We start from the raw sequence: 20,507 nt of genomic DNA, 5'->3' as shown, positions 1-20,507 counted from the left end.
AAGGGGCAGCTAGCTACCTGTCTTTACTGAAGGGGCAGCTAGCTACCTGTCCTTACTGAACGGGCAGCTAGCTACCTGTCCTTAATGGGGGAGCAGCTAGCTACCTGTCTTTACTGAAGGGGCAGCTAGCTACCTGTCTTTACTGAAGGGGCAGCTAGCTACCTGTCCTTACTGAAGGGGCAGCTAGCTACCTGTCCTTACTGAAGGGGCAGCTAGCTACCTGTCCTTACTGAAGGGGCAGCTAGCTACCTGTCCTTACTGAAGGGGCAGCTAGCTACCTGTCCTTACTGAAGGGGCAGCTAGCTACCTGTCCTTACTGAAGGGGCAGCTAGCTACCTGTCCTTACTGAAGGGGCAGCTAGCTACCTGTCCTTACTTAAGGGGCAGCTAGCTACCTGTCCTTACTGAAGGGGCAGCTAGCTACCTGTCCTTACTGAAGGGGCAGCTAGCTACCTGTCCTTACTGAAGGGGCAGCTAGCTACCTGTCTTTACTGAAGGGGCAGCTAGCTACCTGTCCTTACTGAAGGGGCAGCTAGCTACCTGTCTTTACTGGGGTAGCAGCTAGCTACCTGTCTTTATTGAAGGGGCAGCTAGCTACCTGTCCTTACTGAAGGGGCAGCTAGCTACCTGTCTTTACTGGGGGAGCAGCTAGCTACCTGTCTTTATTGAAGGGGCAGCTAGCTACCTGTCTTTATTGAAGGGGCAGCTAGCTACCTGTCTTTACTGAAGGGGCAGCTAGCTACCTGTCCTTACTGGGGGAGCAGCTAGCTACCTGTCTTTATTGAAGGGGCAGCTAGCTACCTGTCCTTACTGAAGGGGTAGCTAGCTACCTGTCCTTACTGAAGGGGCAGCTAGCTACCTGTCTTTACTGAAGGGGCAGCTAGCTTCCTGTCTTTACTGAAGGGGCAGCTAGCTACCTGTCCTTACTGAAGGGGCAGCTAGCTACCTGTCTTTATTAAAGGGGCAGCTAGCTACCTGTCTTTATTAAAGGGGCAGCTAGCTACCTGTCTTTATTGAAGGGGCAGCTAGCTACCTGTCTTTATTGAAGGGGAAGCTAGCTACCTGTCTTTACTGAAGGGGCAGCTAGCTACCTGTCCTTACTGAGGGGGCAGCTAGCTACCTGTCCTTACTGAAGGGGCAGCTAGCTACCTGTCTTTATTGAAGGGGCAGCTAGCTACCTGTTCTTACTGAAGGGGCAGCTAGCTACCTGTCCTTACTGAGGGGGCAGCTAGCTACCTGTCCTTACTGAAGGGGCAGCTAGCTACCTGTCCTTACTGAAGGGGCAGCTAGCTACCTGTCCTTACTGAAGGGGCAGCTAGCTACCTGTCCTTACTGAAGGGGCAGCTAGCTACCTGTCCTTACTGAAGGGGCAGCTAGCTACCTGTCCTTACTGAAGGGGCAGCTAGCTACCTGTCTTTACTGAAGGGGCAGCTAGCTACCTGTCCTTACTGAAGGGGCAGCTAGCTACCTATCCTTACTGAAGGGGCAGCTAGCTACCTGTCTTTACTGAAGGGGAAGCTAGCTACCTGTCTTTACTGAAGGGGCAGCTAGCTACCTGTCCTTACTGGGGGAGCAGCTAGCTACCTGTCTTTACTGAGGGAGCAGCTAGCTACCTGTCTTTACTGAAGGGGCAGCTAGCTACCTGTCTTTATTGAAGGGGCAGCTAGCTACCTTTCTTTATTGAAGGGGCAGCTAGCTACCTGTCTTTACTGAAGGGGCAGCTAGCTACCTGTCTTTACTGAAGGGGCAGCTAGCTACCTGTCATTACTGAAGGGGCAGCTAGCTACCTGTCCTTACTGAAGGGGCAGCTAGCTACATGTCTTTATTGAAGGGGAAGCTAGCTACCTGTCTTTACTGAAGGGGCAGCTAGCTACCTGTCCTTACTGAAGGAGCAGCTAACCTACCTGTCCTTACTGAAGGGGCAGCTAACCTACCTGTCCTTACTGAAAGGCAGGTAACCTACCTGTCCTTACTGAAGGGGCAGCTAGCTACCTGTCCTTACTGAAGGGGCAGCTAGCTACCTGTCCTTACTGAAGGGGCAGCTAGCTTCCTGTCTTTACTGAAGGGGCAGCTAGCTACCTGTCCTTACTGAAGGGGCAGCTAGCTACCTGTCCTTACTAAAGGGGCAGCTAGCTACCCATCCTTACTGCCATCACCCAAAGCCCTACTGGGCAGCCTAAATCTCATTATCCTAAACTGGCCAGCTAGTCAAGGTCCACGCTAGAGTTCACGTAAACTTGTATAGTGAATATGCACGCACACACACACACACACACACACACACACACACACACACACACACACACACACACACACACACACACACACACACACACAAACCTTTTATAGCTGTCCAAAGGTAAATGGATCTGTGTTGAAGGTCCATTGCAGCCGTTTTTATCTTAATATCAAATCATTTCTGGGTAACAATTAAATACCTGACTCTGATTGTTTTCAATTAAAAAGTGGTAAAAAAAACAAAACAAAAATAGCTTCTTAGCAAAGAGCAATTTCTCAAGCAATAATTTTGCTAGGACTGTCTGGGAGTGGAAAACGGAAAGCTCTTAGTGAGGTTTGGAACTCTCTTTCTTATTGGCTTATTAACCCAAAACTCCATTCCACCAAAACAGGCAAAAAGTTTCAAGCTGTCTTTTCTAACAGCTCTTACACTAAAAGGACATTATCATAGTTTTCCCAATTTCATAGTCTTATTCCAACCTCATAGTGTGGAAATGTATATAAAACACAGGAGAAAATCAAGTTTCTTACTGCACTGGGCCTTTAAATAAGTGAGGGTATTTGCTGTCTTGTACAGAAGTCCAGAGAGAACATATGATTGGCTGTGGGTAACCTTAAATGAGGTCTTAACATGCTATAAAACTAAATATCCCTTTATAGGCTTGTCATTTGCCTCCTATACGACTGACTGACCTCCATCTTTTCCTCGTCCCTCACAGGGCTCTGTCTTTCCTGGGCGCCAGTCTGTGCCTCTCCCTGATGTTCATCTCCTCCTGGTACTATGCCCTGGTGGCCATGCTCATCGCTGGCTGCATCTACAAGTACATTGAATACAGAGGGTAACGGCTAACCGATTCTACATTTGTTCCCTTAACACAAATATTATATTATATAAACCGGGTGGTTTGAGCCCTGAATTCTGATTGGCTGAAAGCCGTGGAATATCAGGGTATGACAAAACATTTATTTTTACTGCTCTAATTACGTTGGTAACCAGTTTCTAACAGCAATAAGGCACCTCAGGGGTTTGTGGTATATGGCCAATATACCACGGCTAAGGGCTCTGCGTTGCGTCATGCTTAAGAACAGCCCTTAGCCATGGTATATTGGCCATATACCACAAACCCCTCGGGCCTTACTGCTGTAATAATGGTTAGATCCTGGATAGTTGTGGCGCTCTCCGTTTCTCCTCGACCTCCTGACACTCCTCCTTTTTCTCACTCTCTCCATCTCCAGGGCGGAGAAGGAGTGGGGCGACGGTATCCGTGGCCTGTCGCTCAACGCCGCCCGCTACGCCCTCATTCGCCTGGAGGAGGCACCGCCCCACACCAAGAACTGGAGGTGTGTGTGTGTGTGTGTGTGTGTGTGGGTTTGGGTTTATGTGCAAATACGTTTGTTTGCTCCGTCAGTGACACCACATTTCTGAACCAGCAGTAGCCAGATGTGGGTTATGCAACAGAGGCTAGAGAACATGGTGTATTCTTACCTTTAACTGAGTAATCCAGAGAAAGAGAGAGAATTACTGTTTTATTAATCTCTGAGCCTTCTCCGTAATCTCACTGTGAAAAAAATATACTAGTAAGCCTAAACAGCATAGCAGCCCCAGGACAGTGCCTGTCTAAAAAGTGGAGCATTTACATCAGGAAAGATTGAGGTCAAACTTGGGTGTTGGGTCCTATCTCTCTACTGCCACTGGCATCATCCACAGGGTCATTCCCAGGGCAAAGCCTAATCTACAGCATCAAAATCAAGATTTCTCCCTGTGCCATCTGGCGCGGCATGGAAGGATACCGAGTACTTACGCCCACGCTTGGCTCCCAACACGCCCCTAAGCCTCTTTACACAGTAGCTGGCACTGTGCCACCAGCCTTCGACAGCAGGACCCATGTGCTGAAACTGTTAGGAAGCAGGACCCATGTGCTGAAACTGTTAGGAAGCAGGACCCATGTGCTGAAACTGTTAGGAAGCAGGACCCATGTACTGAAACAGTTAGGAAGCAGGACCCATGTGCTGAAACTGTTAGGAAGCAGGACCCATGTGCTGAAACAGTTAGGAAGCAGGACCCATGTGCTGAAACTGTTAGGAAGCAGGACCCATGTACTGAAACTGTTAGGAAGCAGGACCCATGTGGTGAAACTGTTAGGAAGCAGGACCCATGTACTGAAACTGTTAGGAAGCAGGACCCATGTGCTGAAACTGTTAGGAAGCAGGACCCATGTACTGAAACTGTTAGGAAGCAGGATGTATAGTTTTGATCTGGTTGTTTAAATCTCATCATCTGCCCAAATGACCTCTAGTGAGAGTGTATACAGGATTCCCCCTCACTATTATGCCCAGTGTGTGTGTTGTGGGTGTGTGTGGCTAACAAAACCGTCGGACAAGAGACATCATGTCAAACAGTGTGTAATTTGATGTGTTACATCAAATGAACTCTCAGCCATCCAGGCTGAATGGCTATCTCATACTGATCTCTGGTTAACTCTCAGCCATCCAAGCTGAATGGCTATCTCATACTGATCTCTGGTTAACTCTCAGCCATCCAGGCTGAATGGCTATCTCATACTGATCTCTGGTTAACTCTCAGCCATCCAGGCTGAATGGCTATCTCATACTGATCTCTGGTTAACTCTCAGCCATCCAGGCTGAATGACTATCTCATACTGATCTCTGGTTAACTCTCAGCCATCCAGGCTGAATGGCTATCTCATACTGATCTCTGGTTAACTCTCAGCCATCCAGGCTGAATGGCTATCTCATACTGATCTCTGGTTAACTCTCAGCCATCCAGGCTGAATGGCTATCTCATACTGATCTCTGGTTAACTCTCAGCCATCCAGGCTGAATGGCTATCTCATACTGATCTCTGGTTAACTCTCAGCTATCCAGGCTGAATGGCTATCTCATACTGATCTCTGGTTAACTCTCAGCCATCCAAGCTGAATGGCTATCTCATACTGATCTCTGGTTAACTCTCAGCCATCCAAGCTGAATGGCTATCTCATTCTGATCTCTGGTTAACTCTCAGCCATCCAGGCTGAATGGCTATCTCATACTGATCTCTGGTTAACTCTCAGCCATCCAGGCTGAATGGCTATCTCATACTGATCTCTGGTTAACTCTCAAAAAGTGGCGTCCATGACCTGCATTTTTGTGCAAATCTCCCATGGACAGAAATGCATGATCTACATGAATGCCCAAGTTACACTTAGATACTGTCATAGGTTCATGCAGTGTAATGTAACTTTTATAATACAGTATGACTTGTCTGGTGTCTCACCACCTCTGTCTTCCCTGGTCGTAGGTTATAATACACTATGACTTGTCTGATGTCTCAGCACCCCTGTCTTCCCTGGTCGTAGGTTATAATACACTATGACTTGTCTGATGTCTCACCATCTCTGTCTTCCCTGGTTGTAGGCCCCAGATGCTGGTGCTATTGAACATGGAGTCTGACCACACGGTGAAACACCCACGCCTGCTCTCCTTCTGCACCCAGCTCAAAGCAGGCAAAGGCCTGACCATCGTGGGCTCTGTGCTGCAGGGCACGTACATGACCAAGGAGGTCGAGGTCAAGAAGGCCGAGCAGGTAGATTATACACTGTGGATGTGTTTCAATAGTCGTAAGTGGCTTCCTCTCTTTCGTCTGACGTGAATGAACCTGGTAGGTGAGAGGAAAATGGTGAGAATCTCTCCAAGTCTTTAATGTAGCAGTGATTATGGAGGTGAGGAAAGAAAGCCCCTTTAGACTACTGTAGATGTCGTATGTCTCTGAGACACCTGTTCAGAGAAGCAACCAGTGTGAGAAGAGTTTAGAGGCTGCTGACAGTTCTTCCTTTAAAGAGACTGCCATCTACTGGACGCCCAAAGCAATTTTCAGAGAGCAGTTCCTCAGATTACCATGAGAATGCTACAAATATCGTGCCTCACCACCTAAAAAACAAACATAGGCATCGATTACCAGGGTTTGAGTCCATTCCGATTCTGTCACATCAGGAAATCATATGCTCGTCCTTCTTTTCTCACTCTTCTTCTTGGTGACTTTCTCCATCAGAACATCAAGTCGTCGATGACGACGGAGCGTACCAAGGGCTTCTGCCACGTGGTGGCATCGTCCAACCTGCGCGATGGTTTCTCCCACCTCATCCAGACGGCAGGCCTTGGGGGCATGAAACACAACACGGTCCTCATGGCCTGGCCCGGCTCCTGGAAGCAGTCGAATGACCCCGTCTCCTGGAAGAACTTCATAGGTTAGTCAGTGTGACCCACTGGGATTTGAGACTGCGCCACAAGACTGTGTTAGCCCTCTGAGATAAAGCCTAGGCATTAACTTGGGTAGCTAATGTGCTAACATTCTAAGGCAAGGTTCTCATCATCATACATCATACGTCTAGGAACATACAGAGAAGGAACTACCAGATGTGTCATAAAGTAATCCTTCTCTCCCCCCCCCCCACCCCCCCCCAATAAAAAAAGAAAAAAGGTGCTTGTCCCACTGGCTATCATAAGTTGAATGCACCAATTTGTAAGTCGCTCTGGATAAGAGCGTCTGCTAAATGATGTAAATGTAAAATAACCCGGAAGTAAAGCCATACTGGGATCCACATTTGCAATGGAATACATTGAATACATGGAGCAGGGTAGGGGGGGGGGAAATTACATTAAAACAGGATTTAAATGTATTTTCGGAAGGGCAGTGGTCACCATTCATGTAATACATGAAATATATACATCCTAGTTTGCGAGCGATGTTGTCAGGCTACATCGTATCATTGTTTTCTTCTTCAGAGTTCACTGGTGAGCAACAACATCATTTCACTTCACCAAGACATCCATGAGTTCTTCACGTTTAGCTCTATATCTACACATTTGTGAATGATGATGATGATGATGATGATGTTGTTTATGATGGTGAAGAGGGTGATTGAATTTACAATATACAACGGGGGTTGGCAACTAGGTTAGGCCTCCAGCCAATTTGTTCCTGAGCTTGTAATGGTCAGTGGGCCAGACCATAATAGCCTATTAGCAAATAGCCTACTAGCTGCCCAGTTTATAGCCCTACACTACACATTTAACATGTGTGGTTAGTGGGATAATCAATTCAATTACAAAAACATAATATAATGTATATCTGATTACAGTGGTAAAATCACCAATGGCTCTATTGATAGGCCCTTCCTACCCTATTGAAATATATTCATCTTACCGTATTTCTCCAATGCCAAACCAGTGTGTCTGTCGCTGTTTGCAAAGAATTCAATCTGAGATGTCATTACGAATCTAAGTATGGTACTTTCAGAAGTTGATTTTCCACCACAGACATGAGGTCCGAATCAGAAAGGAGGTAGGCCTATTTAAAGAATGCATGGTGACAGTATTGGAGGAAATAGCTATCCCGACAAATAGGCTATATGGATAACATAATTGCGTCTGTCAAACAGGTATAAGCCTACCTCTTATTTCTTAGTGCTCCAACAAAGCCGTCTTGTTAGTACATTTGCCTAATCAACATTCAGCACGGGGTGCTGTCCAAATTGATTTTAAAAACAGTGATCCACACGCGAGTGGTGGCTGCATCTCAACTAATCTTTTTTTCTAATTGATCCAATTATATTCCATTCTCTTGTTTTTATCATGGACATATTCCAACTAATATTGTAATTAAGCTTTCACATGTGTGTTTTACACATTTTATCAAGCTGTTGGTGCTTGCTTCTATTTATGCCAAATCATTTGACCGCTCCTGTTTCCTTACGTTATTCCCTTACAATTTTCTGTAGTGAATAGAAAATACCATATGCCCATCAAATCCCACATTATTGTTAATGAAGTCATGATGTGTGTGAGTTTGTGTCTGGATTGGGAAGGTGGGAAACTTATCAACGAGAGAAAGAAGCCAATCAATCTCATTGCATAAGTTATTTTCAGTTTATGAGCCATCACTCCTCATGCGACGGAGAAATTAAAACCAACATTCAACTTTGATTCATTGATTGAATGAAACCGTATCAATACATTTGAATCATGACAGTCATATGATGGAAAAGTTTAAACAATTCCGATTCCGATTCACGTTTGTCCTACAAGAGGAAATCTTAGCACTTCTCACACATCACATAGGCCTAAACAAAACATATAGAAAACACACAATAGGAACAGTCAGACAGATACCTTTCCTACCCTCCCACCCCACCCCACCCCACACCTGCCCATATGTCAGACAGATACCTTTCCTACCCCCCCACCCCACCCCACACCTGCCCATATGTCAGACAGATACCTTTCCTACCCCCCCACCCCACCCCACCCCACACCTGCCCATATGTCAGGCAGATACCTTTCCTACCCTCCCACCCCACCCCACCCCACACCTGCCCATATGTCAGACAGATACCCTTTTCACGGTCAAGCGAAATGATACAATATATAACTTGTGCACCAGTAGGCTCTGAAGAGGGAACAATGGTATGTAGTCTAACACCATCGCTCCCAAACGGCACAGATGTGAGTTTTATTTTCGCTATAGAAGCACTGGTCCTCTTAAATTGGAATTCCAAGTTGCACATTAAAATATTTAGGGTCATGTGACGGTCTGCGCTGCATTCCTCCCCTTCACACCAGGGCTGCCAAGAAAATAGGTTTGCTGTAAGAGGTAAATGGGAAAATAATGGACCATTGAGAAAAAATAAATAAAATAAAAAAACTATAAAATAGCTCCCCGCTTTGAGATGTACAGTACCAGTCAAACGTTTGGACACACCTACTCATTCAAGGGTTTTTCTTTCTTTATTTTTTACTATTTTCTATGTAGAATAATAGTGAAGATATCAAAACCATGAAATAACAAAAATGGAATCATGTAGAAACCAAAAAAGTGTTAAACAAATGAAAATATATTTTAGATTCTTCAAAGTAGCCACCCTTTGACTTGATGACAGCTTTGCACACTCTTGGCATTCTCTCAACCAGCTTGATGAGGAATGCTTTTCCAACAGTCTTGAAGACTGTTCCCACATATGCTGAGCACTTGTTAGCTGCTTTTCCTCCACTCTGCGATCCGACTCGTCCCAAACCATCTCAATTGGGTTGAGGTCGGGTGATTGTGGAGGCCAGGTCATCTGATGCAGCACTCCATCACTCTCCTTGGTCAAATAGCCCTTACACAGCCTGGAGGTGTGTTTTGGGTCATTGTCCTGTTGAAAAACAAATGATAGTCCCACTAAGCGCAAACCAGATGGGATGGCGTATCGCTGCAGAATGCTGTGGTAGCCATGCTGGTTAAGTGTGCCTTGAATTCTAAATAAATCACAGACAGTGTCACCAGCAAAACACCCTCACACCATCACACCTCCTCCTCCATGCTTCATGGTGGGAACCATACATGCGGAGATCATCCGTTCACCTACTCTGCGTCTCACAAAGACAAGGCGGTTGGAACCAAAAAAGTATCTTCTTATTATTGGTGTCCTTTAGTAGTGGTTTCTTTGCAGCAATTCAACCATGAAGGCCTGATTCACGCAGTCTCCTCTGAACAGTTGATGTTGAGATGTGTCTGTTACTTGAACTCTGTGAAGCATTTATTTGGGCTGCAATCTGAGGTGCAGTTAACTCTAATTAACTTATCCTCTGCAGCAGAGGTAACTCTGAGTCTTCCTTTCCTGTGGCGGTCCTCATGAGAGCCAGTTTCATCATAGCGCTTGATGGTCTTTGTGACTGCACTCGAAGAAACTTTCAAAGTTCTTGAAATGTTCCGTATTGACTGACCTTCATGTCTTAAAGTAATGATGGACTGTCATTTCTCTTTGCATATTTGAGCTGTTCTTGCCATAATATGGACTTGGTCTTTTACCAAATAGGGCTATCTTCTGTATACCACCCCTAACTTGTCACAACACAACTGATTGGCTCAAACGCATTAAGAAGGAAAGAAATTCCACAAATTAACTTTTAACAAGGCACAACTGTTAATTGAAATGCATTCCAGGTGACTACCTCATGAAGCTGGTTGAGAGAATGCCAAGACTGTTCAAAGCTGTCATCAAGGCAATGGGTGGCTACTTTGAAGAATCTAAAATCTAAAATATATTTTGATTTGTTTAACACTTTATTGGTTACTACATGATTCCATATGTGTTATTTCATAGTTTATGTCTTCACTATTATTCTACAATTATTCTACTATTAACCCCTGGAATGAGTAGGTGTGTCCACATTTGTGACTGGTACTGTATATATTTAATGTATTAATTTAATGATTTCCACAGCCCTTCCAAAAAAAACACATTTAAATCGTGTTTTAAAGCTAATTTTTTTCCACCCTGCTCCATGTATTCGATATATTCCATTTCAAATTTGGCTCCCAATGTGGCTTTACTTCCGGGGTATTATGACACATCTGGTAGTTCCTTCTCTGTATGTTCCCAATCATACGTTTGTCTGTTAGATGGACATGTTGCACAATCCCCTACAATAACATTACTGAGGTGTGTGTGTGTGTGTGTGTGTGTGTGTGTGTGTGTGTGTACGTATTTAACCGCCTTTCTCTCTGTCCCCCTCCACAGAAACTGTGAGGGAGACCACGGCGGCGAATCAGGCCTTACTGGTGGCCAAGAACGTGGACAGCTTCCCCACCAACGCGGACCGCCTGGGCGAGGGCACCATAGACGTGTGGTGGATCGTCCACGACGGAGGACTGCTTATGCTGCTGCCCTTCCTCCTCCGCCAGCACAAGGTATTCACGGTGGTGTTGTTAGCGTTTCACCTGGATGGAATACACTCAGTTTATTAGGTACGTCCATCTAGTACCGGGTCGGACCCCCTCTGCCTACAGAATAGCCTGAATTCTTCAGGGCATGAGTTCTGCAAGGCGTGGCATTCAAACGTTGCTCAATTGGTATCAAGGGACCTAACGTGTGCCAGGAAAACATTCCCCACACCATTACACCACCACCCTGTACCATCGACACCAGGTAGGATGTGGCCATGGACTCACGCTGCTTACGCCAAATCCTGACTCTGCCAAATCCTGACTCTGCCATCAGCATGAAGCAAAAGGAACCGGGATTCGTCAGACCAGGCAATGTTTTTCCACTCCTCAATTGTCCAGTGTTGGTGATCGCGTGCTCACTGGAGCTACTTCTTCTTGTTTTTAGCTGATAGGAGTGGAACCCGGTGTGGTCGTCTGCTGCAATAGCCCATCCGTGACAAGGACCGACGAGTTGTGAGTGCCGAGATTCCGTTTTTCACACCACTGTTGTACTGCGCCGTTAATTGCCTGTTTGTGGCCCGCCTGTTAAATTGCACGATTCTTGCCATTCTCCTTCGACCTCTCTCATCAAATAACTGTTTTTGCCCACAGGACTGCCGCTGACTGGATGTTTTTTGTTTGTCGCACCATTCTCGGTAAACTCTAGACACTGTCGTGTGTGAAAAGCCCAGGAGGCCGGCCATTTCTGAGATACTGGATCCGGCGCGCCTGGCACTGATGATCATACGATGCTCAAAGTCGCTTAGTCACTTGTTTCGCCCATTCTAACGTTCAATCAAACAATAACGGAATGCCTCGATGCCTGTCTGCCTGCTTTATATAGCAAGCCACGGCCTCGTGACTCACTGTCTGTAGGAGCAAACCATTTTGGTGAACGGGGTGGTGTACTTAATAAACTGTGTATGAACATACAGTACTTAATTTTTAACACACAAATAGGCACACGTATAATAATACTATATAATTGACACGTTGCATTGGGTCACACATAGATCAAATGGAGGATTTCATTCTATCTTTTTCCTCCATCTCTCCTACTCTTTTCTTTCTCACCCTTTTTTCCCTATACAATCCCCTCCCTCCCTCCCCTCCCTCCCCCTCTCTCTCTCTCTCCCTCTCCCTCTCTCGCTCCCCCTCTCTCGCTCCCCCTCTCTCTCCCCCTCTCTCTCTCCCACCCTCTCTCTCTCCCACCCTCTCTCTCTCTCCCACCCTCTCTCTCTCTCCCCCCTCTCTCTCTCTCCCCCCTCTCTCTCTCTCTCCCCCCTCTTTCTCTCCCCCCCTCTCTCTCCCCCCCCTCTCTCTCTCTCTACACCCCAGGTTTGGAGGAAGTGTAAGATGCGTATCTTCACGGTGGCTAATATGGATGACAACAGTATTCAGATGAAGAAGGACCTCCAGATGTTCCTCTACCACCTCCGTCTGGACGCTGAGGTGGAGGTGGTGGAGATGGTGAGTTTACCTGTAGACCTCTGGGGCACTGACATGTCCCAATAATAACTGGCATGTTCCTATAGAACCAATAATAACTGACATGTCCCAATAATAACTGGCATGTTCCTATAGAACCAATAATAACTGACATGTCCCAATAATAACTGGCATGTTCCTATAGAACCAATAATAACTGACATGTCCCAATAATAACTGGCATGTTCCTATAGAACCAATAATAACTGACATGTTCCTATAGAACCAATAATAACTGACATGTTCCTATAGAACCAATAATAACTGATATGTCTCTATAGAACCCAATAATAACGGATATGTCTCTATAGAACCCAATAATAATGGATATGTCTCTATAGAACCCAATAATAACGGATATGTCTCTATAGAACCCAATAAGAACGGATATGTCTCTATAGAACCCAATAATAACTGACATGTCTCTATAGATCCAATAATAACTGGCATGTGCCTATAGAACCAAATCAAATGTTATTTGTCGCATACACGTGTTTAGCAGATGTTATAGCGAGTGTAGCGAAATGCTTGTGCTTCTAGCTCCAACAGTGCAGTAATATCTAACAAGTAACATCTAACAATTTCACAACATATACCCAATACACACAAATCTAGTAAGGAATGGAATTTAAGAATATATGCATATACGGACAAGCAATGACAGAGCAGCATGGACTAAGATACAGTATAATATTATAGAATATAATACAGTATATACATATGAGATGAGTAGTGCAATATATGTAAACATTATTAAATTGACTAGTGTTCCATTTCTTAAAGTGGCCAGTGATTTCAATATGCAGCAGCAGCCTCTAATGTGCTAGTGATGGCCAATAATAACTGATATGTCCCTATAGAATCAATAATAACTTGAGGTGTAACTCAATGAAGTCAAGCACGTGTCTCTCAAGTTCAGATTTGGCCTCAGATTCTCAGTTGTTTTTGATATCGTTAGATATTAAAAGGACGAACCTCCAGCACTCTGGGGATCTTGGATGTTCCTCAAACACATTCAAAGTGAACCAATGTTTCAGTCAATACACCCTCACCGGGGTTTCTTTACATACAGTAGAAAAAATGGATGATGCTTAATTTATCCTTTGTGTGTATTTGAAGATAAATCTTTATTTATGTTATTTTTTGTGTGTAAATCTCCGATTGATGCCAATGCATGATTTACAATACACTCAGACACTAAGGTCTGAGAGAAAAGGTTTCTTTTGAAAAACGATTTGAAATATTTTTTATTAGGCCTTACCCTGCATAATAATTGTGTGTGTTTTGAACAGCACGACAGCGACATCTCAGCCTTCACCTACGAGAAGACCCTGGTGATGGAGCAGCGCTCTCAGATGCTGAAACAGATGCAGCTGTCGCGGACAGAGAGGGAGAGAGAGGTAACACCGCCCCCTGTCTGCAGGGCACACTCACTACAACAGTCGGCCTTTTAAGGGTTCTATCCCAAACGGCACCCTATTTCTTTTATAGGGCACTACTTTTGACCAGGACCTATAGTCTCCGGTCAAAAGTAGTGCACTACATAGGGAATAGGGTGTCATTTGGTACGAACATGAAGTCAGTGTAGGCATTCTGTTTCTATAATGACCTGGTGAAGCGAGTATTAATATAATCTGTTATTGATTTTCAACACCTTTATCAGCTATTCCCAGTTTTATCTAAAGGAGGTGGTATAAACACACCGTAGATATGTCATTGGGTTGTGGGTATCAGAGCTCTCCTAGCCCCCCTTGCCCTACTGTTCGTGGTATGACCTTTGGCCCCCTGTCCTCTCTGGCTGCCGATGCGGGGCGACACCGCCCTCAGGTTCAGAGTATCACTGACACGTCGCGTAGCTCCATCAGGAGGAAGAACCAGACCGGAGCATCAGGCTCCGAATCTGACCCCAGTCGACAGCTGGAGGACACGCAGGAGGACGAGGTAGCCAACACCTCCCATCTGTACCCCCAACGCCCCCCATCTATTACCCAACACCTCCCATCTGTACCCCCAACGCCCCCCATCTATTACCCAACACCTCCCATCTGTACCCCCAACGCCCCCCATCTATTACCCAACACCTCCCATCTGTACCCCCAACGCCCCCCATCTATTACCCAACACCTCCCATCTGTACCCCCAACGCCCCCCCATCTGTATCCCCAACACCTCCCATCTGTACCCCCAACACCTCCCATCTGTACCCCCAACACCTCCCATCTGTATCCCCAACACCTCCCATCTGTATCCCCAACACCTCCCATCTGTTACCCAACACCTCCCATCTGTACCCCCAACGCCCCCCATCTGTTACCCAACGCCCCCCATCTGTTACCCCAACACCCCCCATCTGTTACCCAACACCGCCCATCTGTACCCCCAACACCTCCCATCTGTACCCCCAACACCTCCCATCTGTATCCCCAACACCTCCCATCTGTATCCCCAACACCTCCCATCTGTATCCCCAACACCTCCCATCTGTATCCCCAACACCTCCCATCTGTATCCCCAACACCTCCCATCTGTATCCCCAACACCTCCCATCTGTACCCCCAACACCTCCCATCTGTATCCCCAACACCTCCCATCTGTACCCCAACACCTATTTGTATCCCCAACACCTTTCATCTGTACTCCCACACCTCCCATCTGTACCCCCAACACCTCCAATCTGTACCCCCAACACCTCCCATCTGTATCCCCAACACCTCCCATCTGTACCCCCAACACCTCCCATCTGTATCCCCAACACCTCCCATCTGTACCCCCAACACCTCCAATCTGTACCCCCAACACCTCCCATCTGTATCCCCAACACCTCCCATCTGTACCCCCAACACCTCCCATCTGTATCCCCAACACCTCCCATCTGTACCCCCAACACCTCCCATCTGTACCCCCAACACCTCCCATCTGTATCCCCAACACACCCCATCTGTATCCCCAACACCTCCCATCTGTATCCCCAACACCTCCCATCTGTATCCCCAACACCTCCCATCTGTATCCCCAACACCTCCCATCTGTATCCCCAACACCTCCCATCTGTACCCCAACACCTATTTGTATCCCCAACACCTTTCATCTGTACTCCCACACCTCCCATCTGTACCCCCAACACCTCCAATCTGTATCCCCAACACCTCCCATCTGTATCCCCAACACCTCCCATCTGTATCCCCAACACCTCCCATCTGTATCCCCAACACCTCCCATCTGTATCCCCAACACCTCCCATCTGTATCCCCAACACACCCCATCTGTATCCCCAACACCTCCCATCTGTATCCCCAACACCTCCCATCTGTATCCCCAACACACCCCATCTGTACCTCCAACACCTCCCATCTGTATCACCATTACCCTCAAGTCACCAACCCTCAGAGACCAGCATCACCATTACCCCCAAGTCACCAACCCTCAGAGACCACGCTTACACAGCCACAGCTGCTAGCAGTCAGGGACCTAAAGTAAGATAAAGTCTAGTCAAAATGTCCAGTTAAAGTGGCCCCTGGAAAGACCAACTATGGTAGACAGTGACTGTGTCTGTGTAGGTTACTCAACGTAGTGGCCTCTGGATGTCATGGACACACCTCTTTCCGCATGCGTCACTGATCAAGTCATCCATCCCTCCCTCCCTCCCTCCTCCACCCATCCCCCTACACCTGGTTCATTCCCCGTGGATCATCACTCCATCTCAGTGTCATAGCTCCAACTAGCATGTTCTCTCACTCCTTACTAAAGGGCTATTGGCCTGTGTAGAGAACACTGGTGTTGTTGTGCACGTTGCACGTCATAGATTTTGGTGTGATTGTAACCCTGTACAATTTAATGTCATTCATGTTTATTGGGATGTAAAAAGTGTTTTTTACTATGTGTGTTGACTGGATAAGCACCAGGTTTGTGTAACTCCATAGTTTCTAGCCTGTAGTCTCTCCCTCTCTATCTCTTCCTCCGTCTCTCTCTTCCTCCGTCTCTCTCTTCCTCCGTCTCTCTCTTCCTCCGTCTCTCTCTTCCTCCATCTCTCTCTTCCTCCGTCTCTCTCTTCCTCCGTCTCTCTCTTCCTCCGTCTCTCTCTTCCTCCGTCTCTCTCTTCCTCCGTCTCTCTCTTCCTCCGTCTCTCTCTTCCTCCGTCTCTCTCTTCCTCCGTCTCTCTCTTCCTCCGTCTCTCTCTTCCTCCGTCTCTCTCTTCCTCCGTCTCTCTCTTCCTCCGTCTCTCTCTTCCTCCGTCTCTCTCTTCCTCCGTCTCTCTCTTCCTCCGTCTCTCTCTTCCTCCGTCTCTCTCTTCCTCAGTCTCTCTCTTCCTCCGTCTCTCTCTTCCTCAGTCTCTCTCCTTCAGTCTCTCGCTTCTTCAGTCTCTCTTTCTCTCGCTCACTCTGTCTCTCTCACTCTGTCTCTCTCTCACGCTCACTCTGTCTGTCTGTCTCTCCATCTCTGTCTCTCCATCTCTGTCTCTCTCTGTCGCCCCATCTCTCTATCTCTGTCTCTCCATCTCTGTCTCTCTCTGTGTGTCTCTCCATCTCTGTCTCTCCATCTCTGTCTCTCCATCTCTGTCTCTCCATCTCTGTCTCTCCATCTCTCTCTCCATCTGTCTCTCTCTGTGTGTCTCTCTCTCTCCATCTCTCTCTCTGTGTCTCTCCATCTCTGTCTCTCCATCTCTCTCTCCATCTGTCTCTCTCTGTGTGTCTCTCTGTCTCTCCATCTCTCTCTCTGTGTCTCTCCATCTCTGTCTCTGTGTGTCTCTCCATCTCTGTCTCTGTGTGTCTCTCCATCTCTGTCTCTCTCTGTCTGTCTCTTTCTCATCATTTCCATCTCCTTCAGGCCCAGCTGATCCACGACAGAAACACGGCGTCCCATGCCGCGCTCAACGACAAGCCCGGCCCTGACCGAGTCCACATGACCTGGACCAAGGATAAGTTCCTCACCGAGCGTAACCGCAACCGCTCCGAGGCCAATATGGGTGTGCGCGATCTCTTCAACATGAAACCGTAAGTCAACCGCTATGAACCTCTTATCCTTGATCCTTCCAGATCCATAATAGAGAAGCCAGTGACTCTTCAGCAAGTATCTCTGTTGTACGGTTAGTGCCATCTGTAGAAACCTTTTTGCATGCATAGTAAATACTATAGCCGCCCGGAGCCAGACTCTTTGAAATGGTTTACACAGCCTGCATGGTGTGTGTCCAGTCTGCGTTGGCATGTTGACTGTGTGTGTGAACACGTCCAGTGCATGCCTCCACCACATGCACCGTTTGGACTAATGACCATCATGTTATCATTGTCTTTGTGTCTCTGAACCAACAATCTCAAAGGGCAGATAGAACCTCTAGTTAAATACACAGCCCAAAATCAAACAAGCTCAAACATTATTAGGACACTATACTGAACCTGACCCACAGAGGCCAATACTAGATACCATACATTATTAGGACACTATACTAGACCTGACCCACAGAGGCCAATAGTAGAGACCATACATTATTAGGACACTATACTAGACCTGACCCACAGAGGCCAATACTAGATACCATACATTTTTTTTCCTACCTCTAGACTACATTTGAGCTGTGAAAACATTTGACTGGAACCATCCCTCTAAAATGAGGGAAGCACTGTGTTTATCTGTGTAGTAGTAGAAACACCAGGGGTTTCTGTGTTTAACTGTGCAGCAGTAGAAACACCAGGGGTTTCTGTGTTTAACTGTGCAGCAATAGACACACCAGGGGTTTGTAGAAAGCGTCTAAGCCTGTTTCTGCTGTTCTGTCTCGTTTTTTTTCTCCTAGAGAGTGGGAGAGTCTGTAAGTCACATTTCATTTTGCCATAGAGCCATAGCCTGTGTGCATGTCTGTTGCTCTGTAACAGTAGTCCTTTTCTGTGTCCGCCATCTTGTTCACCTCCCAGCCACTGGGACTGTGCGCGCGTGGAGGATAAACTCCACATCCCATTCCTCCCAACGTTTGTCTCGTATACTGGAAGGACCTCCCTAAAGTTCATTTGCATGTGATTGCGTCATGTTATGTAGCATGTGCAACCAAAATTGCGCTTTCCATACACAGACCTTAGTCATAGCAAACTTATACTGTCAACGCCTTATTGTTTTAGTTTTGTGTAGGAACAAATCCAAAGACAATCAGTCTTTCAAAATCCATTTTAAATTGGTAATTACAAATCGGTCTGATATTGTCCTTTACACTGTCAAACCTCAACTGGATGGAAAGCGTCAGTTATTTGGAAGTGCCTCGTTTGTATATGTGTTTATTCAGCTTCAAGCCATTCATATCATGCTCTGTATTTTTTTATTTTTTTTACCTTGCTGTTCGCTCTAACTCAAGAAGGGCTTTTCAATATTGCACCCAATATCACATTGAACTGGTCAATTAAAGAACAAGTTGACTACTGAAATGTTGTGTATACAACACAGTATTGTACAATAGAACATGTCATACCCACAGGCTTACCCAGTGTGTTAAGTCAATACACCAGGCACCTCCAGCCTCTCGACCACCCTCCTTTCCACGGACGCTGCTTTGACTCCCACCCTGATCTTTTAATTCAGAGTGAAACGATAACACCGGAGACTTCACTATCATAACCACCAACGCTCCTGCTTTATGTCCTGCTTCATGTTCTTGTCTGTTTGTGTTAAAAGGCTGCCAATCTCACAATACCACTGTATTTGCTCAATATTATCAATAAGTGTTTTTTTTTTTTTCAATCATCACTGAATGCTTTGATTTTGACAGATCACGTTTTCTCAACAGTATTTGGTGTTTAGTGAGAACAATGACAGATTTTTAGATTAGCTACTGTTGGTTGAGTCATCATTTTAGACGCTATTAACTCAAACTTTTGCCTGAATCATACATTGATAACGTCAATGGAGGATCACCTGGTAAAAGTTGGAGTTGAGCACCGTATTTCTAGTAAGGATTCGATGTCAAGAACTTTGCTCATTTTCAAAAGCGTAATGTCATTCCAGTTCATTATTATTATTATTATTGGAAAAGTCAGGGTTAGAGGTCACAGGTCAGAGGTCAGAGGTCAGGGTTGAGGTGTGTTCAGCCTGCTCTCTTCATTGTCACCATTGTGTGGTATAGGAACCAGTCCAACGTACGCCGGATGCACACTGCGGTCAAGCTGAACGAGGTGGTGGTGAACAGGTCACAGGGAGCCCACCTGGTCCTGCTCAACATGCCGGGACCGCCCAAAAACAGAGGGGGTGACGAGAACTGTATCCTTTCAAAGACAAATGTCTGTTTATTCAACTTTTAACGTCAATGTCAGTAGAATTGTGCATTGCTTATTTGGACATGTTTACCCAAAGTTAACTTCAAAGGCATCATCATCAGCGATCTGACAAGGTTGAGGATGATCTCTTTGCAAAGGTTGTTTAGTTGTTAACAGTGAAGTCGTTGATTTGTATCTTTTAAAACATATTATAACTAATAGCTTTACAGCTGACGCTCCCCTTGCCAGTCATGTGATCTGGATCCACCCCCCTCATGTGACTGGTTTCTTCCTTGACCCCTTGCGTCTCAGACATGGAGTTCCTGGAGGTTCTGCTGGAGGGTCTCAACCGGGTCCTCCTGGTCCGCGGGGGCGGCCGTGAAGTCATCACCATCTACTCTTAAAGGAAATGGCGCGCCACGTGCCACAGCAATAAGGGGGCATTTTAGGGAGAAACAAACCTTGGGGTTGTTGTAGGATTGTCGGATGGGGGGGAGGGGAGGGGTGGCGAGGGGTGGTGGGGGGGGGGGGCATGTCATTGGACAGAGGACTTCTTGACCTCGGAAGGGACGACCAATCAAGGCTGTGTGATGTCATAGCATCGCCCTGATTCGTGGAGAGAGCACAGGTGTCCTGGGGCCCTGCCTATCACGCCGACCGACTGGAGGATAGAGCATTCATACACTTTAACTTTTAATTTGACATGTGATGTTTATTGTTCTGATTTTCTTATTTATCTCTCTCTCTGTGTCTCTCTCTCTCTGTGTATCTCTCTGTGTCTCTCTCTGTGTCTCTGTCTGTGTCTCT

The 20,507-nt window shown here is 46.3% G+C and overlaps 1 protein-coding gene across 3 annotated transcripts in view; it reads left to right on the top strand.

Annotated features, from left to right (window-relative positions):
- LOC311109411 (solute carrier family 12 member 7-like) overlaps positions 1-20,179 on the top strand; it is a 95,134-nt gene extending 74,955 nt beyond the window's left edge. For 2 of the 3 annotated variants that reach the window (XM_084152276.1, XM_084152277.1), the window contains exons 15-24: positions 2,957-3,076; positions 3,474-3,578; positions 5,655-5,823; positions 6,289-6,484; positions 10,799-10,968; positions 12,322-12,453; positions 13,764-13,871; positions 17,296-17,462; positions 19,571-19,704; positions 20,013-20,179. In XM_084152276.1, the coding sequence (XP_084008402.1) occupies positions 2,957-3,076; positions 3,474-3,578; positions 5,655-5,823; positions 6,289-6,484; positions 10,799-10,968; positions 12,322-12,453; positions 13,764-13,871; positions 17,296-17,462; positions 19,571-19,704; positions 20,013-20,104 (1,393 nt within the window). In that variant the 3' untranslated portion in view covers positions 20,105-20,179. The other variant, XM_084152278.1, reaches the window with a different exon arrangement.
- The last annotated feature ends 328 nt before the right edge of the window (positions 20,180-20,507 follow it).

The sequence above is a fragment of the Coregonus lavaretus genome (assembly GCF_964263955.1).
Source record: "Coregonus lavaretus genome assembly, chromosome: 34".
NCBI classification, from domain to species: Eukaryota; Metazoa; Chordata; class Actinopteri; order Salmoniformes; family Salmonidae; genus Coregonus; species Coregonus lavaretus.
Note: the sequence above shows the minus strand (reverse complement) of the source record. Positions and strands in the feature narration are given on the sequence as shown.